Consider the following 19,787-nt stretch of genomic DNA (forward strand, 5'->3'; position numbering starts at 1 on the left):
TGTAGCCCAGTCGACGTCACTTTTTCACGGGATCCGACATTTATTCGACATCTAAAGCTGAATCAGTTGACGTTTGATTTTCAGTCAATGACGTAGACGCCAGTGCTCTTGCTAGCCGACGTCTAAGCTCCTGGGAATTTGATGGGCANCATTAATTGCAGCCTAGTAGACGTCGGTCCCCTGAAAATCTGACGTCAATGAACTGTCTTATCACATACCTTAGGCAATTGGACGTCAGGTTGCGGCGGGTGCGACGTCTATGATGTCATAGACGTTGCCTGACATCGAAACTGACGTTTAGTTTTCCAATTTATTTACGATAATGCCACCGTACAGTAATTGACGTCGGATTTTCACGAAATCGACGTTTTAGGAGTGACGTTAAACCGCGTTTTTGCACTAGTGGGTGGAGATGAGATAAAAATTTTACACCCATAAGTATATATGATTGATGGAATTTTCTCTTAAATATGAAATAACGAAATTCGTTTCCAGTTTTATCATACTCGAAAGTTATTAAAATATTACAAAAAAAAAAATTGAATATGTGAACCTTAATCTCAATGTCATTGTGTTATTATTTTATTTAGTATTTACTCATTTTTTATAATTATATTTTTATTATTTTTAGTTTGTTTCAAAACTCAAACTAAAAATTTGATAATATATAGTTTTAGTATACTTATATATAAATGGATTCCTTTACACATTTTCTTTTCGATCTTAGTTTTTAAGTGATTGTTATTTTAAACTAAAATAATTATGTTTCTATTGAATTGTTTTAATTATTTTTTAGATTTAAATAATTATTTTATTATTTTATTCTTTTAAATTATTTTTAAAAAATTAAATAAACTATTTACAATAAGAAAATACGACACCTTCCACTTGTAATTATAAAAAACATAATGTTTAATTTAAAAAGTATATATATGTCAACTTGATATTTTTTGTATAGAGAATACTCCTTCACAATTTTCTCACGTTATACTCCTTCACATCTCTTAGCTAATTAATCTCAATTTTCTTTTAATTTTATGTTTTTGTATTTTTCTACTTTGTTTAATATCTTCATTTATTGTAGTCATTCTTATCAATACTATGTAAGCATGTTTTTACTTCATTTTGTCAAGCTTCTTTAATTTAATAGAATTGTCTACTTTTCATAATAAAGGATTGTCATGTTTTATATACTACTCTTTTATAAATGTCAAATCAGAAAACTAATTTAAATTCCAATATTTAGAAAATTTTCAGTAAGATAATTAATAAATTTTGCTTTGTATTCAAATTAACTAATAGTTTACTTGATAATAAATAGGTTAACTGATTTTTGAGGTTTTTTATTTTTTTAAGTTTCAAATCAATTTTTTACTTATTTGTTATTTTAATATTACTCATTTGTAAAAAATTGATGTAATTGGAAATTGGTTAAACAACATTAAAAATATGTTTATGTGGGATGCTGATATAATTTTTTTAAACTATGTGGCATTGGCATGGAATTTCTCATTTTTAAAAAAAAAAAGATTTGAAAAAAAAATTTGTTGAACTCTTAATCTGTTGCTTCTTTCTTTCATGTTTGTTTGCACATTATAAACTCGGTAAAATTTGACTTTTTCAATTTTTCTTTCTATGTTGTACATAAGCCCTAAAAGAATGACTAGTGGTTTCGTTGAGAAAAGTTTACTAGTGTAGAAACACTATATAACGTCGGTTAATTTGGACTTTTTACGTCACTTTCACATCCGACGTCTATACGGGTGACGTCTATAGGACGTCGCAATTCCTCAGAACCGAAATCCATATAAACGTTTGCTTATAATCACACTGACGTCTAATTACTCTATATAGACGTCCACCTTTGCTTAAACCGACGTCAACATGAATATACATTGAGGTTGAAAATGACACTAACCGACGTTTATGTTCTTATAGACGTCGGACCAGGCACTAACCGACGTCTAACAACGGCGTTATGTTTTAGTGCAGTTTTGATCCAGACTTTCGATAGCATTGTGTAACACTCTCTTCTCGCTAGTTTCGAATCTTCTAAGACATTCAACCCAAAACCGAACCTGGGTCCATGACTACTTCCCATTATTCAACCGCAAAAGAAAAAAATTGCGGTGACACGAGAACTAGACAAGGACCCAAGTTCCATTTTGGGTCGGAAGCCTTAGAAAACTCAAAAGATTGTCATTCTTCTTGTGAGGAAACCAGCAAAGGGAGAATGTTGCACTATGTTACCCAAAGAGAGGATCAAAACTGCACTAAAACACAACACAAAGAAAGCAAATTTTAATCAGTTGAACGAAGAGATAATCGATAAAAAACTAAAGAAAGTTTAAACGGTAAGCATAAAAATAAATCACGCACCTGGGATGCAAGAGAGAAAAAGGAGAGGACGAAGACAATGATGTTATGAGAAACGACAATGCAATGCCGCAAGAGATAAAAAGTAGAGGTGCGCAAGGGAGTAAAAGAAGAGGAGAAGCAGAGAAAAAGGAGAAGAGATGAAGACACGATCAGAAACTGAATGGCGAGAAGAGTCTGCGGTCTATTTAAAATGAAATGGGGCGTCGGTTGCTCCAGAAACCGACGTCTATATACGTCGGTGTTTCAGGGGATCCGACGTCTATAGACGTCGGTGTCTCAGGGGATCCGACGACTATTCTACGTCAAGAAGCTGAAAAGATTGACGTTTAATTTCCTGTCAGGGGTAGTTCACGTTAGTGCCCCTCCTAGCCGACGTCTAAAACCTCCGAATTTGGTGAAAATAATCAATTACAGGAACTTAGACATTGCTTACGATCATAACCGACGTCTAAATTGAAGAATTTTTGTCTTCCCGCCTTCCAGACAGGCCTTAGACGTCGCCGTTTGACTATGTGACGTCTAAGCGCCTGGGAATTAGGTGAACAACATTAATTGTAGCCCAGTCGACGTCGAGTTTTCAGGGGATCCGACGTCTAAAGCTGAACCAGTTGACGTTTGATTTCCTGTCAGTGACTTGAACGTCGGTGCCCTTTTCTAGCCGACGTCGAATTGACTGTCTTATCACATACCTCAGGGTCTTTGACGTCGGTTTGCGGCAGGTGCGACGTCTATGATGTCATAGACGTCGCCTAACATCGAAACTGACGTCTAGTTTACTAATATATTTACGATAATGCCACCGTGCAGTATTAGACGTCGGTTTTTCAAGAAACCGACGTCTAATGGGTGACGTTAAACAACGTTTTTGCACTAGTGGTTATTCCTTATTAATAAACATAACCCAAAAAAACCCTAAAATGGATGCACAATCTAAATTTAACGTGTATACACAGCTGTTAACAATAAATTAAAGTATTTTGATATATGTTTTTGACATGCAAACTCATCGAAAGTATATATCTGTTGTGAATTTTAGACACTTTAAAGTCTAACTTTAAAGAATTATCATCTAACGACACATAAGGTTAGTCCTCTTCGTGTTTATGACCAAACACATTTATTTCTAACTTGAAATCAATTAATGGCATACATTCATAAAATTATCAATACCAATGAAAAAAAATCCTTAAATAATTTTCCTTACCTTTGATAAAAGTCCAAATAATTCAAAGTCCTTATAACGTCTTCAAATACACAAGGATAAACATAATCATAAAATGTCATTAAAATTATTAACCAATAGATAATCTTATAGATGACTTATAACGTCTTCAAATACACAAGCATAAACATAATCATAAAATGTCATTAAAATTATTAACCAATAGATAATCTTATAGATAACTTTAAAGAAACATGTAAATGATATTTTGCCCACATACAAAGAAAGAACCAACTTAAATTTAAAAAACGAATAGAAAACTAACTTATTCAAACTGAAAAATTGATCGATCAGAAATAAAAAGTTTACCACAACGATCATTTGAGCAGTCTTCAATCTTTAAATAGATAAGCAAAAAATTAAATAATATAAAAAGAAACTCTAAAAAAATATTTATAAAAATATGTAATTTTAAATAATGAAACCCTTTTTTTATAGAAACTCTATTATACATTAAATTTTGTAATATTAAAATAATAGATTCTCTCTATTTAAACACGGTGAAATTTAAAACTCTGATTTTTTTATATATTTTTACCATCTCAATCAAATAAGATAAATTTTAAATAAAATTACCGCAGTACTATTTTAAAAAGTGTTGTTCATAATCAAATCCATTAAAAGAATAATTAAATACATATCTAGAAAATCGATATTCTATTAAAACAGAGATTTTTAGATTCATTGAATAATTTTTCTTTAAATCTAAATGGCTTAGATTAAATTGTGATTGAAAATTTTGAAACCAATTCAAAAAGAACCGGATCAAAATTAATTATTTGAACGTTATATTTCATAAAAAAATAATATAAAAATTATTTTTTGTAAAGTTGTGACAAATGAACAATACAATATTATATGGCAGTTTTGAAGAGAAAAATGTTAAAGTAAAATAAATAAAAAAATTAGTAGAAATTAGTTTTGATATTAATATAGAAATGTGTGGAGAAAATTTCTTAAGTTATGAGAGATAAACCATAGGATTATTTAGTATTTCTACCAAAATGTATAAAAAATACAAGTCAATCACCTCTTTTATTTGTCTTTCTGGGTGTAGAAATTATGTCTTTATATTTTTTGTGTGCATGAAAAAGTTTATTATATATAAACAAATTGTTTAATAAAAAATAATTGAATTGAAATGCATTGCCAACCCTCCTAATATGTAGGCATAACTTGTTTTAGTATAGCTCCCTATAATTCTCAATTTATATTATTGTAATATAGTTATTTAAGTGTAATTGTATTGCGGATGAAAGTATAATTTATCATTATATTACATGATAAATATTATATTAATGGAGATAAAAAATATATTACAGGTTTATCTATAATTTATAAGAGAGCGTGGTGTAATATTTATTTGAATATATGAGAAAGAAGTGTGTGATATAGAAAGGTTTGCATGTTGGTGCAGCGGAGTGTGGATGATATATCTATATATATATAAGGTGGTTCACACTCTTGGTCATTCACCACAACTCAACTTCTTAAGGGCCTCATTCTTTGTCTTCCTCTTTCAGAACTAAGATGTCATCTCAATTCTGCTCTCTCTTTCTGCCGTTATCTGCGTCCTCAACCATCCTCACTTTTGATCTTTTCATCGCTGTTATGTCCCTAGTCGCCATTTTTGGCTACTGGTTGGTTCCTGGTGGTCTTGCTTGGGCTCTCTCCAAGTTCAGACAGGGAAATCCTCTCACCAACAAACCTGCCATTCCCGGACCTTCTGGTTTTCCGCTGCTGGGTCTTCTTTCTGCTTTCACAGGGCCTCTTACTCACAGAGTCCTTGCCAAGCTTGCTCACACCTTTGATGCCAAGCCTTTGATGGCATTCTCGGTGGGGTTTACTCGTTTCATAATCTCTTCTCATCCTGACACGGCCAAAGGAATCTTGAGCAGTTCAGCTTTCGCCGACCGTCCTATCAAGGAGTCTGCTTACGAGCTCCTCTTCCACCGTGCAATGGGGTTTGCCCCGTACGGTGAGTACTGGAGGAACCTGAGGAGGATTTCCGCCACTCACATGTTCTCTCCAAAGAGAATCGCCGCCTCCGGCGGGTTCCGGGCTGAAGTTGGGGCCCAGATGGTGAAAGACATCATGGAGCTGATGAGGAGAGATGGTGAGGTAGAGGTGAGAAAGGTGTTGCATTTGGGGTCCTTGAATAACGTGATGATGAGCGTGTTTGGGAAGAGTTATGTGTTTGGTGAGGGTGGTGATGGGTGTGAGCTTGAGGAGTTGGTGAGTGAGGGGTATGAATTACTTGGGATGTTTAACTGGAGTGACCACTTTCCACTTTTGGGTAGGTTGGATTTACAAGGTGTGAGGAAGAGGTGTAGGAGTTTGGTGGAGAGAGTTAATGTTTTTGTGGGAAAAATCATAGCGGAGCACAGGGAGAAGAGGGCTGCTGCAGGTGAGGATAAGGCGAAGGATAGTGAGAGCTCCGGCGACTTTGTTGACGTGCTTTTGGATTTGGAGGAAGAGAACAGGCTTCAACACTCTGATATGGTTGCTGTTTTGTGGGTAAGTTTTAGCGATTTAAATGTTTGTGATGTTGTTGTTGTTGTTTGGATTGAAAAGACGAAGCTTGGTTGCATTTCAGGAAATGATATTTAGGGGGACTGATACAGTGGCAATACTGGTAGAATGGATTCTTGCGAGGATGGTTATACACCCTGAAATCCAAGCTGAGGCTCAAAGAGAAATAGATTGTGTTGTTGGGTGTGAGCGGAGTGTGAGTGATGATGACCTTGGGAAGCTTCCTTACGTGAGGGCCATAGTGAAGGAAACTCTGAGGATGCACCCACCGGGTCCTCTACTGTCATGGGCGAGGTATTCCATCCATGACACAGAAATTGGGAAGCACTTTGTTCCAGCTGGAACCACAGCTATGGTTAACATGTGGGCCATCAGTCATGACAAAGAAGTGTGGTCTGAACCGGAAGAGTTCAAACCGGAGCGTTTTCTGAGGGAGGAGGTGCAAATGATGGGGTCTGATATGAGGTTGGCACCTTTCGGGTCTGGGAGAAGGGTTTGCCCTGGGAAAGCCATGGGTGTGGCGACCGTTGAGCTTTGGGTTGCCATGTTGCTACAAAAGCTTAAATGGATGGCTTCTGACTCTGGTGTGGATCTCTCTGAATGCTTGGAACTGTCTATGAAAATGAAATGCTCTCTCATCACCAAAGTTTTTCCAAGACCTCCTTCTTTAACCCATTCTCCTTCATCAATCAATCAATCAATCAACCCAACCTAAACCCTTGGATTGGAGTATCCCACAGTTTTACTCCTCTTAATAATTACCACTTCTTTCCCATCCATCAAAAACATGTCATAAAATACAAACGCTCATCTTATAAATGCAACTTGTCTATTATTCTTCTCAAATTTACATCATACATAATAAATTATCTACATTATTATTAAATCTATTGCATATTATCAAGGATGCAATACTACTAAGTACATATCATATCATTTTTAAGTCAAGAGTTCTTCAAATTTCTTTGTTTCCATTCATTTTGCATTCACAGATGCAATATCGCATTAATTATATTTCTTTATTAATTATATCCTTCTGAATTTTCTAATCCTTAATTAATTTATACACAGAGACTAACTCATTGAAATAAGGAATTATAAATTGGATTATTAGAATGAACAGAGTTTATTGTATTTGTTATTCTTGTAAATAATCTTGAAAAAAAAATTATATAATATTTAAAATTTATATTGATTAAGACAATATTTATAAAACAAGTTTAATTATCATCAAGGCAAGTTTAAAAAAAACAAGTAAACAAAAATTTATACAAAAATTTATTTTCCTTTGTTTCTTAGTTAGATTTCGTTTAGAAAATTCTTTATATATTGGTTTCTTTTCAATTGTGTGACTTGTTCAATGCTTACAGAGTTCATTTAGATTTTTAATGGCATTGCATTTTTCCTTTTAACACAAATTTAAACATATATTTTTTCTTTTTATGATTTTAAAAAAACACAAATATTAATTTCATTCAGTCAAATAATTTACAATACAGTTTATATTATTTATTTTTTCACATGAATATTATTATCAATTTTAAATGTTCTGTCGTATCATGATATTTATACAACTATTTCTTCATATGATACAAAGATAGTGTATTTTTAAATATTAAATATTTGATAATATTATTTTTTTTTAATATTTTTATTTCTTTACAAAAAGATATTTGATCAATATTTAAAACAATAAAAATAAGATATAAGATATACAACATCAAAGAATTGGAAAATACATACAAAATGGTTATGATATATGAACAAGACCAGTTTAAAAGTATATAAATAAATTAAATTTAATTTAAAAAAAAAGTTATGTTTAAATTCTATTTCATAATATAGCATTAAAACTTATTTTAATTAGATTTTTTATTTGTTGGTGTAGTATATATGTGGCAGAAATAAATTAAAGTTTGTTAGATTTTTTATTAATGCGATAAGAATTAGAAATTAAAGAAATAGAAAAAGCATAAAAATTATAAATGGAGTTGGTCACTTCTAAAAGTTAATTATGAATAGAATAGAGAGAGAGAAAGTTGGCCAGCAATCTAGCATGCGTGATGAAGGTTACATAATTGCTATCAAATCACTGAATTCCGTATACATCATCATGGCTGCATCATTTTTTCCCCTCACTTTTTATAAGTGTAGTCAATTGTGGGGATACTATATTATCTGTTTTTTTTTTTAAAATTTATCTTCAGTTAATTTATATCTTTCAAAACTTTAATTAAAATTAATAATTTTGTTAATAAGTATGCTAAGAATTTCAGCTTTTTCCCCTAGTTTATCGTGATCTCGCAGAAGCTTTAAAATGATTGAGGAATAAGAAGCTAAGAATTATATATGTAAAAGCTTTGCTCCTTTTCCACCCATAAAGAAAAATATGCAAATAGGATTTGAATATCCAAAGAAATTAATAATATCTCTTTCTATATGCATCAAATCTAAGTGTTTTAGTCTTTCCTTCATTTTTTTATTAACTGATTCTCTCTCTTGATAGTACTCTATATTCCTTTCTGCCTTCTCAAATCACACCCATCATCAACACATTCCGTACTCCACCAAAAATGCTACATATATATATATTCCCTTAAAGTTATGCTACCATGTGTTGTTTTAAAGTCATCTATGGTATAAAAAAAAGTAATGCTATGGTAGAAATTACATGAACTAGCCTAAGAATGACTAGATTTTGGTAAATACTAGAAATATAACATTTGTTTTTCTTAAATCTTGTAGGGTTTAAGAAAATTACTCAAACGTTGAGGGACGGTGACATCATAGTCCAGTGACAAAGTAACTTACAACAAGCTTTAACTTAGCATTTTAGAACATTGCGTACACCTAGCACTATGCTGACGTTTTGACTTTAATTCGTGCTTTTTTTTTATTTTATTTTTTATGAAATCTAAGATGAGAGAACAAGCAAAAACCGTACAACAGATCACTTGTCAATGTTGGTAAGAATGCTGCAAATTCTGTAAAACTTTATAGGCATAACAAATATTGGAAGTTATTAGACAGTCATATTTTGGGTAGTAATTAAGCTTCTTAGTAAGATGTATGTCCAAAAGAAAATGTTGAGATTATGAAATAAAGTTTCAGTTGAAGATGCCGCGAAAAGGTAGATGGAGATCTGGCAGTGGCATAAAATTGTGAAAGAAGATTGAGTGGATCGAATTAGAATGAAGATTATCTAAGCCTTTAAGTAGAAAATTAAAGTTAAATCCTGGAAGTAATTGCTTTGTGATTCAGTGAGTCGAAAAGCAAAAAAGAAATAAAAGAAGATGAATTTAAAATCCTGCGCCGCCTCCTCAACTAGGAAAAACATAAGGTTTTAAAAGCATATGAACGAATCATCATCCTCCACCACCCATCCAACCTACATAACAATAAAAAACAACACCAATGGATAAATTCTATGTTTCTTATATATCACACAAGAGATTGTAAAGAACCTAATTCTCAATTCTCATGCCATTGCATGCATATATATACATGTGGATCATTTATTAATAAATGTGTAACAATCATACTTGCCTGTTGGATGCTTCTCCAACATATGCTTTAAGATCTTAAAGAAACATTTAGAGCAAAAGCACATTCTTTCCAATGTGCTCTCCCTAATTTATGCACCACACAAATAATTGGTTTGGTTTTGAGTATAATAAAAACAAAAATATACTTTTACATATACGTTATGTTGAAAATTTAAATACGAGTCTAAATTCTACTTTGAATAATAGTAAGAAAAAAACAGAACTATATATAAAGATAAAGATGTATTAACCAATTACTTTTTAAGATTTTGGATAAAGAATCGTGTTAATATTTTATATATAAAGTGTATAATATAGACCAACAATTCAACGAAAATTCTAAGATGAGTGGTCAGTTAACTCATCTAAACCTTAGAACTATAAAAGACTGATCGGTCACCAAACACGTTGATGACCGATCGGTCTCTTACATATCAAAATAATATGATTAATTAGGCAAAACTTGTTTATGAAATATTGGACCGGACCAACCTTAACCAAAAACTTATTTCGAAATTTTCAAATACAGAGATAAGGTAAGAAGGTAGGTGAATTACATTTATTGAGTATTTAACTTAGTTGTGATAATCGATCGATACTGAACCCTAACTTGAACGTCAGAGTGTTTTTAGCAGGTATCTCCGCTCAAATTTAAACTCTACTAAAGATGATTCGACAAGACATAAGAAAATAAAATAAAATTATAACAAATGATTAAATCAAATTATAAAGGTATAATCATCGAATTACAAAAATAATAAAGTTGAGATGTTATTGATATTGTAGAATGCACGTTCTCCCTTGATAAATCTAACACATTATTTTATATTCATTTTAGAATATCATTATTATGACATGAAGAATTTGGCTAACCAATAATTGTGTGAATGGGGACAAGTGTTGGGATATCGGGTAGGGCAAAAGCCGCAAATTGAGTGACTACTTTAATGGCTAAAGGCATTATTTTAGTTGTTTTGACTGTCTTAAAGCTTCATACTTAGTTAATAGAAATCTTGTATTGTACACAGAAAATGAGAGGCTAGTTCTGTAGGATTTGTGCTAAGTGCAACTACAATGATCGTGACATGTTGGAGACCTTAATCACGCATCATCACCTGCTTCACAGGGTTATGTTGCCTCTTTAATTTTACTTTTTTTCTTCCATTTTATAATTTATATATAAAAAAAAATCTTAAATATAGAGAAAAAATTAATAGAAAGAATAGTTAGATAGATAGATATAATCAAATACTTAAAATGTAAGTTAGGTATATTGATTGTAAAACACGGTTGCGACGGGACAAGTGTATGCATATAGATCATTGATATGTATTAGACTTAATTAAATTCCTCATTACTCACATAAATAAACGATTGAAAAAAAATCTCTATGCGCCCATGTTGCTTAATTACGCATGCTTATATTTATCCACTAATGGTAGCCCAAAAATTCGACACGTTAGTCTAATTTATATTCATATTTTAATTTAATATAATTTTTAATTTGTTATTAACTCCAAAGTTATTATAAACTTTTTGGTTTAGTTAAGTTTTAAATTTATGATAAGTTTGGTTACATTAGATGAGTTCTTAATCGTTTTTTTTTTGTGTGATCACATTTTTAGGGAATGCAGAGATAAAAGTGAAGGATTTCAAGATAAATTTGTAAATGATTTGATGAATGTCATAGATAAAAAAAATTTAATAAATGAATTTGTTAGATTACAGTTTTATATATTTATAGTTGAAATTAATATAAAATAAAATATAAGAATAATAATTATTGTTATTATTAGTTTTAGTATTATTATTAGTTTTAGTATTATACGTTTCCCTTAATTAGTTAAGAAATTAGAGTTTTAAAATATCTGTAATCACTGAACCAGCCAACAGTGTAGATTAGGGTTAATTGGGATAGAATCATAGTTAAACTAATACTAACAATAATGAAAGATAAGATAAGTAATACGTAAAATTGTATTAAAAATAATCTCATAATTTTATATTACCTCAAACAAAAATTAAAACATCATTTTATAAGTTGTAACACTCAAGAAATATATAAAATTTTAAATTAAATATACCATGATAATAATTATACCTAACTTTTACAATATACAAAAACGTGGACAAATATGAATAAATTTATAGCTATAATGTAAAATAATTTCAAGTTGAAAAAATTAAAATGCCATCACATACATATTTTCAATTTATTATTTTCGTCTTTTGTATGGGCACACCCATTTCTCATTCTTTTCCTTTAATTTTTTTTCTTGTTATAGTCTTCTTTTTCCTCCACCATCATCTTTAATCAAACAACATCTGATTCTAATTCTCACGTGTTTCAATCATATCCTATTTTAGGTTTAAACCATTAAGTTGTCACTATTTTTGGGAAGTTTTCTCATTTTGATCTCCGTCTTATTCAAATTCCCAATTGAGTCCCCATAAGTACTAATTTCAATCAATTAAGCTCCCACCCTTAAATTTAGTTAACGAGATTAATTTTTTTACACAACTGGGAGGATGACCTGTTAATTTCTATAAATGTGGCCTATTTAGAGTTGAAACGTGGCATGAATTGAGTCCCATAAGTGCTAATTTCAATCAATTTCAACTCTAATTCATGTCACGTTTCAACTCTAAATAGGTCACTTTCACAGAAATTAACAGGTCATCCTTCCAGCTGTACAAAAAAGTTAACTCCGTTAATTAAATTTAACTGCAGGAGCTTAATCGATTGAAATTAGCACTTATAGGAACTCAATTGGGGATTCTAATAAGACGAGGATCAAAATGGGAAAACTTCCCAAAAATAGAGACAACTAAATTGTTTAAACCCGTATTTTATATAGGTAGCTGACGTATTTTACAGAGTTTTAAGTAATTAAATTTTATTTCCGAGTAAATATTTTTTTATAATTTTTTATTTATTTATTACCCATTTGAATTTATTATTTGATTTAATTAATATTATCACGACTTGGTAATATTTTAATAGTTTTTCTACATGAATTGATAATGATTTATTGATATTAAGTCACTGTTGCAAAATAAGTTGGTTTAAGTCATTATTGTAAAATATTTTCAACTTATAAAGCCTACACAATATAGTTTTGCAAAGGTTGTTCTTCCCTTCATCTCTTCAAGTACTCCTGAACTTCTTCACTATTTTCATTTATTTCAAAAATATTTTATATCTTTCTACTATTTTTTTTTATTCCAAAAATATTCTACACTCCATTATCCTCAACAAAAAATAAAAAATATAGAAAAAAAGAGCGAAGATGAGAAAAATACAAAAATGTAGAAAAAAAAGAGTGAAGAGGTTTTTTCATGCATTCTCATAATTTATAGTCATACATACCCCATAGTTTTAAAACCACCTTTGTATTCTTTTTAAAAATAATTTTGGATTACTTATTATGGAAATATATTTTGGAAAAAGATGTCATGGTATAACAGGAGGGTATTTTAGTCCTTTAAATATTAGTACAGTGTGCAGTTAGTAATCATGGACGTGCATGAAGATATAAGCTTGGTGAGAGAAGTAAGAGGGTTGGGTGTAGATAGGAATATTTTATGCAGAGTTCTGCATTGGGGCTTCAACTTTAAACGGGCTTCAACTTCTTCTTCTCAGACTTCTTTCATTTTCGTTCATTTCCTTTGTTTGTTCATTTTCGTGATTTTCGTTCATGTACACATATTATATTCGTTTTGGTTGGTTATACTTTTGTTTTCATTTTCGTTGGAAATTTGATTCTAATTTTTATTAAATTTTACATATATATCATATTTTGAAATTCAGTTTGTAAAAATATTGGGTGAATAGTGTCAATAATAACTAGATTTCAAATTTATCTTCTTTTATAAATGAAATGTATAACTTTATAATTCATCATATTTTTTCCACAGTGATGAGTTATTTTAGAGGATTTGATTAATTGTTTTTTGTCTTGATTTTGTTGTTGTTATTATAAGATTTGATAAAGTTAATGGTTAACTTGAAAAAAAAGTATATATTATTAAGATGGAAAAGGGGTGAAAAACACATGAAATACAAATATGATGTTTTCAATCTAGTATATTAGATATAAAAAAATGCGATTGTCCTTTTAAATTGAAACGCAAACCAATTTCTAACGAATAATCAGAGTATTAAAAATAATGTGTAAATATCATAACTATAGTTTGTTAGATACTTTAATTATATTTTTCCTACACTATAAGAAAATAACAAGATCAAATTGACAACAATCAAACAAGAATATAATACACAGAATACATTTACAAATAATTATTATTCAAAGTTTAAAAACTGAATCATAACAAGTTATGATGATGTTAGAATGTAATAGATTTTTATATATTAATAAATATGAGATGTTAAGTAATCTATTTTAGAGACATCTTGCTTTAATATTATTTTTTATTAGTAATATCTACAAAACTAACAAATATCACTTTGAAATAATTACAATTAAGTCAACAAGGTTGAGACCGTTACCTTTGTATTCTTTATGAAAAATAATTAAAATTATAATGTACAAATTAAGGTAATGTAATGATTTTGATAAGGTTGTCTGTTTATTAACATTATTGAAATAGCATATATTAAGCATTTGCTTATGTCATCATCCACATACTTTTCTTCATCAATTAGATCATAATTTTTGCGTCGTAGTGAATTAAAGTCCATTACAATTAATTACCTTATCTGCCCCAAAGTGACTCTTATGTCTTAACTCTTCAGCAAAGTTCCACCTAAGTGGTCGATGTTTTTTTCGCAGATGTGAATTCAACGTTTATAGTAATTCACAAATCATATAAACCAATTGAATTAATACTTTCCATTATATGGATATTCCTATTAAATAATCCGCCGGGATAAAATATATTATGATATTAAATGGATATGCATGTTTAGTTATTTGTTGGTAATAGTTATTAATAATTTTCATTTAATTATGTTTTTTGAATAATCAAGTAATCAAAATATATAGCTATCAGTAAAAAGTTATTGAATTTAAAAATCATATTTATTTATATTAGTATTCTAGTGAGTAATTTAATTTGATTTGTACAGTTAAATTATATTTTTTATTTAAATTTATATTTTAAAGTATTTTGAAATAATTTCATTTAAAATTTTAAAAATATACAACTTAAAAACATCTACAAGTATTAATAATAAAATAAATTCAAAATTATCATTTTATAAATATATCAAATCCCATCACTGCCTTGCATATGAATTAGTCTTTGAAGTTTTGGAACAAAAGAAAATCAATTCTAATATTTAAAATTTTCTTTAATAATTTTTTTATAACATACCACATATCATATTTATTGATATGTTTGAATTTATATTTAAAAAAATATTCAACATAAATTAATTATAAATTATTATATATGCGTTCTTAAAAAATAGTTATTAAATAAATTTTTTTTAAAGAAAAAATAAAGGCGGCAAACATTCTAAGAGGAAGGGGAAAGTGTCGTGTCTTTACTCTCTTCAAGGTTGTCTTCCTTTTCGCATCCTACTCCTGCTTTCTCTTCACGTTTCATTCTTCCAATACTACCCCTATCCAATTTTAAAATCCTTCATTCACTGCATTACTTTCTATACAATATCTGCATATTACTTCCCTTTCATTCCTCTGTCCGCAACATTGCTGCCGAGAATGAAATAACTTTATTTTTTATTCACAACATGCAGTGCTTTTGGTTTTATGGAGAAACTAAAACACATTGATGTTTGTTAAATTTTAAAACTAAAAAAGGATTATTGAAATGAAGAACCATATTTTGCGGAAGCAAATGCATATTGCTGGTACTCAGAAATTAAAGAAATGAAGGGTGATATGATGATAATAATGACAGCACTAAAAAAGCTGAAGTCTTTGGTAATTTTACTTTTGAAAAGAGAGAGAGAGACAGAGAGAGTACGATAATGTCACTCGCAAGGGTGTCTTTGATACTTGTTGGCAACTGAAACTGTGTTTCAGATACAAGGGTGTTTTTCAAGTTGAACACAGACTCAAAAGCCTTAACCTTGTTAAAGGGTGGTGGCTGGCTGTCTTCAGTTCTTGCTTCATTTCCATTGTGAAAGAAACTCTGCGCCGGAAGAAATGGAGTCTGTGTGGTTCTCCACCACTGGATCTGCTGACCCCCGTGGTGGCTTCTTGGCTGTCTTACTGCTGTCACTGCTCTTGTGCTCAACATTCTCTTCTACGGGTATTGTTTTGCTTTCGTCCTCACTCGTATCAACTTTACTTCTTAGGAATATTATCATACTTCACAGTTTCTTTCAATAGAGTTGCCATGAAGATTCAGGAGCATTCCCATTTTCTTTAAAGCAAAAAGATGCAAAAACAATAACTGTCTTGTTCGGACTTCTGTCATTCTTTCTCTCGACCGTTTTTAGTGTTTTCTTTTAGGTTCTTATCTAGTCTTTCTTTAAAGTTTCCTAGACAATTGTTCTGTGCTCTTATCGATGGTTGAGGATGATATTTGCCGTGCACTTTTGTTTTTAATGACGAAATGACTACCGTGTCGGGTATTGTTGTCTACTAGCTCTCTTTGTAGAACTACAGACAAACCTAGTTATACTCTTCTTAAATTAACGGTTATTTGGTGATTATACGAGGACGTGACATGATAAGTACCTTTTCAACATCTTTTGAATGAAGAGGGGAAAATGGGAAAAACTTTCTGTTTATATTCTAGCTTGAAGAAAGTGTGATTTTGCCATAGAAAGGATACAAACTACTTTTTTGGAGGCTTCTGTAATATATACCTGTGAGATATATGGATCTTTGATCTGTAAAATTGATTGCTTTAAGTAATCTTACCCAGAAGTTAAATTCCTAAACTTTTCATGGTTGTTCAATCATATACAGAAGCCTATGATGCACTTGATCCAACTGGCAACATTACAATCAAATGGGATGTCATAAGCTGGACACCAGACGGCTATATTGTAAGTGATCGCTTCTTTCATAATGTGAGAAAATACTTGGAAAGCATCATACTGTGAGTTTTGGCATTTAACCTTAAAATTATTTTGGAGTAAGAAATTAGAGCTATATAGTACTGGATTCGTATTAGGCTTGGTGGATCTTCTCGGTTGTATCCATGTTTCAGCTTGATCTCTAGGGTGTGGTTTGATCAAACTTTAACATGGTTAATGTTAATTGGTTACTATTTTTTGACTTATTGTAAGTTACAATTATTTAGAACCAGAGAGTAGATGTGTATAGGTTGTATCAATTTTTTTAGTACCTTCAAATTCATGTACAAATCAGTATTAGGTCCTGTATTGTCTGTTTCTTTAACATAATAAATCCTATTGTACAGGCTGTAGTTACAATGTACAACTTTCAACAGTATCGGCATATTCAGGCTCCTGGATGGATACTAGGGTGGACATGGGCAAAGAAGGAAGTAATTTGGAATGTAGTGGGAGGCCAAACCACAGAGCAAGGGGACTGTTCAAGGTTCAAAGGGAACATTCCTCATTGTTGTAAGAAAGATCCAACCGTCGTGGATTTACTGCCTGGAACTCCTTACAACCAGCAGATTGCCAATTGTTGCACTGGGGGAGTCCTAACTTCATGGGCCCAGGACCCTGAACATGCTATAAGCTCATTTCAACTCAGTGTTGGTTCTGCAGGAACAACTAACAAAACGGTCAAACTGCCAAGAAATTTTACCCTTAAAGCACCAGGGCCTGGTTATACTTGTGGACCTGCAAAGATTGTGAAACCAACTAAATTTATTACCAAAGACAAGAGGAGAACCACTCAAGCATTGAGTAAGTTACTTCCGAAATGCACTGGCTTGTAACTTTACATGTTTCTTGTGTTAGAATTTATGAAGCACATGTCAATAATTAAGAGCAATAAACTCTTATAAAATAGAGCAGTTTCCAATTTCCTTTAGAACAGAAAACGGGAGCTACCTAAAGGATTGATCATTGAAAACAATTACTAATCAACCTTTAATTGGTCAATGATCTTTCCTATGTAGAGCACTTTAGGTTTCCTCTGTATTTTCTCCTCTAACGGGATGAAGAGAAAGAAAAAGGAAATATGTGCGTGTTCACATATGGAAACAGATAGTGAATAGGCTAGTATTATTGATTAATTCTGTAGGTAAAGGAGTGCACCTATCTTATAGAAACAGATAGTGAATAGGCTAGTATTATTGAATTATCAACAAGAGAACCCAATTTTACTTCATAGCAATATCTGTCTTCATTGATGAGATGGATTATTAACTTTTAGTCAAACAAATAAGAAGCAATGAGGTATCTAGACCTAATTACTTATGCTTTATACATTGATCACAAAAGCTATGAAAAGCAGGTTTTAGTTTCTCAGATTTGGTTTAAACCTAATCTGAATATATTTTTGGCAGTGACCTGGAATGTTACGTGCACGTATTCTCAATTCCTAGCTCAGAAGACTCCAACGTGTTGTGTTTCTCTTTCATCCTTCTACAACAGTACAATAGTAAACTGCCCTACCTGCACTTGTGGTTGCCAAAACAAAACAGAACCTGGAAGCTGTGTAGAGTAAGTAATTAATTTATCATTCCTGAGTAGATACCAAAGTGTCCTCTGATATATTTTTCTGAACATTTCTTGCAGTCCTAATTCCCCACATTTAGCTTCAGTTGTATCACCCCCAGGCAAAGCTATAAATACACCTCTGGTCCGATGCACCAATCACATGTGTCCTATTCGAGTGCATTGGCACGTGAAACTTCAATATAAAGAGTACTGGAGGATCAAGATCACAATCACAAATTTCAATTACATGGTGAACTATTCACAATGGAACCTTGTTGTCCAGCACCCAAACTTTGACAATGTAACTCAGGTTTTCAGCTTTAACTACAAGCCGATAACACCTTATGTGGGCTTAAGTAAGTTTTGTATTGCACTATCATATAGTCTGAGATAAATTTTTGAGCAAAATATTCCAACTCTTGTATGATTGGTTTGGAATCTGGTTTTTGCAGATGATACTGGTATGCTGTGGGGAGTCAAGTTCTACAATGATTTACTTACTTCAGCAGGACCCCTTGGGAATGTGCAGTCTGAGCTCTTATTCCGAAAGGACAAATCAACCTTCACATTTGATAAGGGATGGGCTTTCCCTCGAAGAATTTATTTCAACGGAGATAACTGTGTAATGCCACCTCCTGACGCCTATCCATGGCTGCCAAATGCAAGTTCAAGACTAGTTTTCTCTTTACTAAGCACAGTTTTTGGCACTTTATACTATGTGGTAATGTTATTGACTTAACCATGTTGGAGAATCTATATATGTGGAACATAAAAGGCGTTATCTTCTCTTTTGAAGTTACGTAAGTTATCTGCACATGATTTGCTGAAACTGAAGTTATTCACACCGGTGCAAGGAAAACAAGAACTCTGTTCTGTTATTTACTTAGAATGGTGGATTTTACTCCCACGTGTATTTTGTAGCTTTTGCGTTGTAAAATAATTTAGTTGTTGCTTTTTGTTTGTTTGTTTTTCGCTCTTTAGAGTAGACAACTGATCTCCCAGCATTTTGATGAATTCAACCATTAAATTTAACCAGCACCGTTCTACACCTTTCTAGAGTTGTTTTCTCTTCATTTTTTGTACGTATAAATTATCTGTGCTCATTCTGGCTTCAGTGTTTTATCATTTGTACGTGCATGGCCATTATTTGATATTGCTAGCTTATCATAGTTCACGCTCGTTCATACTCGCCATGTCTATTGTTTTCATTAGCAAATAGTTTAATTATCATAATAACTTTATTAAAATATGATGAACCTATGGTTTAATCATAATTAAACCATATGTTTCAAAAACATTGGTAGTATCATCCTTGTATGGTGTACGAGGTCGTGGAAGAAGAGGAGTATTTGAAGGTTTGCGTCTAATGCATGAAAATGGTTGATGACATGAATACATAGTGTAACACCTAGACTGTGACATTGGTACGTGCTTCAAGCGTTGAATTTAGTGACGCGCTTCTCAACGAGATTAATGAGTTGGTCTGGCATGTCCTTATTCCAGTTCCCTGGTTCATGATTATGAATTTCCC

The 19,787-nt window shown here is 31.4% G+C and overlaps 2 protein-coding genes across 2 annotated transcripts; both read left to right on the plus strand.

Annotated features, from left to right (window-relative positions):
• Window positions 1-5,055: 5,055 nt before the first annotated feature.
• LOC106768222 (cytochrome P450 78A5-like) lies at window positions 5,056-6,978 on the plus strand. The gene is made up of 2 exons (XM_014653224.2): window positions 5,056-6,118; window positions 6,198-6,978. The coding sequence occupies exons 1-2, from the start codon at window positions 5,132-5,134 to the stop codon at window positions 6,846-6,848; spliced, it is 1,638 nt and encodes a 545-aa protein (XP_014508710.1). The 5' UTR covers window positions 5,056-5,131; the 3' UTR covers window positions 6,849-6,978.
• An 8,251-nt stretch (window positions 6,979-15,229) lies between these two features.
• LOC106768223 (protein COBRA) lies at window positions 15,230-19,325 on the plus strand. Its single transcript, XM_022783641.1, has 6 exons — window positions 15,230-15,918; window positions 16,584-16,663; window positions 17,041-17,497; window positions 18,103-18,259; window positions 18,335-18,612; window positions 18,709-19,325. Exons 1-6 carry the CDS (start codon window positions 15,813-15,815, stop codon window positions 18,993-18,995), a joined length of 1,365 nt encoding a protein of 454 aa, XP_022639362.1. The 5' UTR covers window positions 15,230-15,812; the 3' UTR covers window positions 18,996-19,325.
• The last annotated feature ends 462 nt before the right edge of the window (window positions 19,326-19,787 follow it).

Source organism: Vigna radiata, chromosome 7 (assembly GCF_000741045.1).
Source record: "Vigna radiata var. radiata cultivar VC1973A chromosome 7, Vradiata_ver6, whole genome shotgun sequence".
Classification (NCBI taxonomy): Eukaryota; Viridiplantae; Streptophyta; class Magnoliopsida; order Fabales; family Fabaceae; genus Vigna; species Vigna radiata.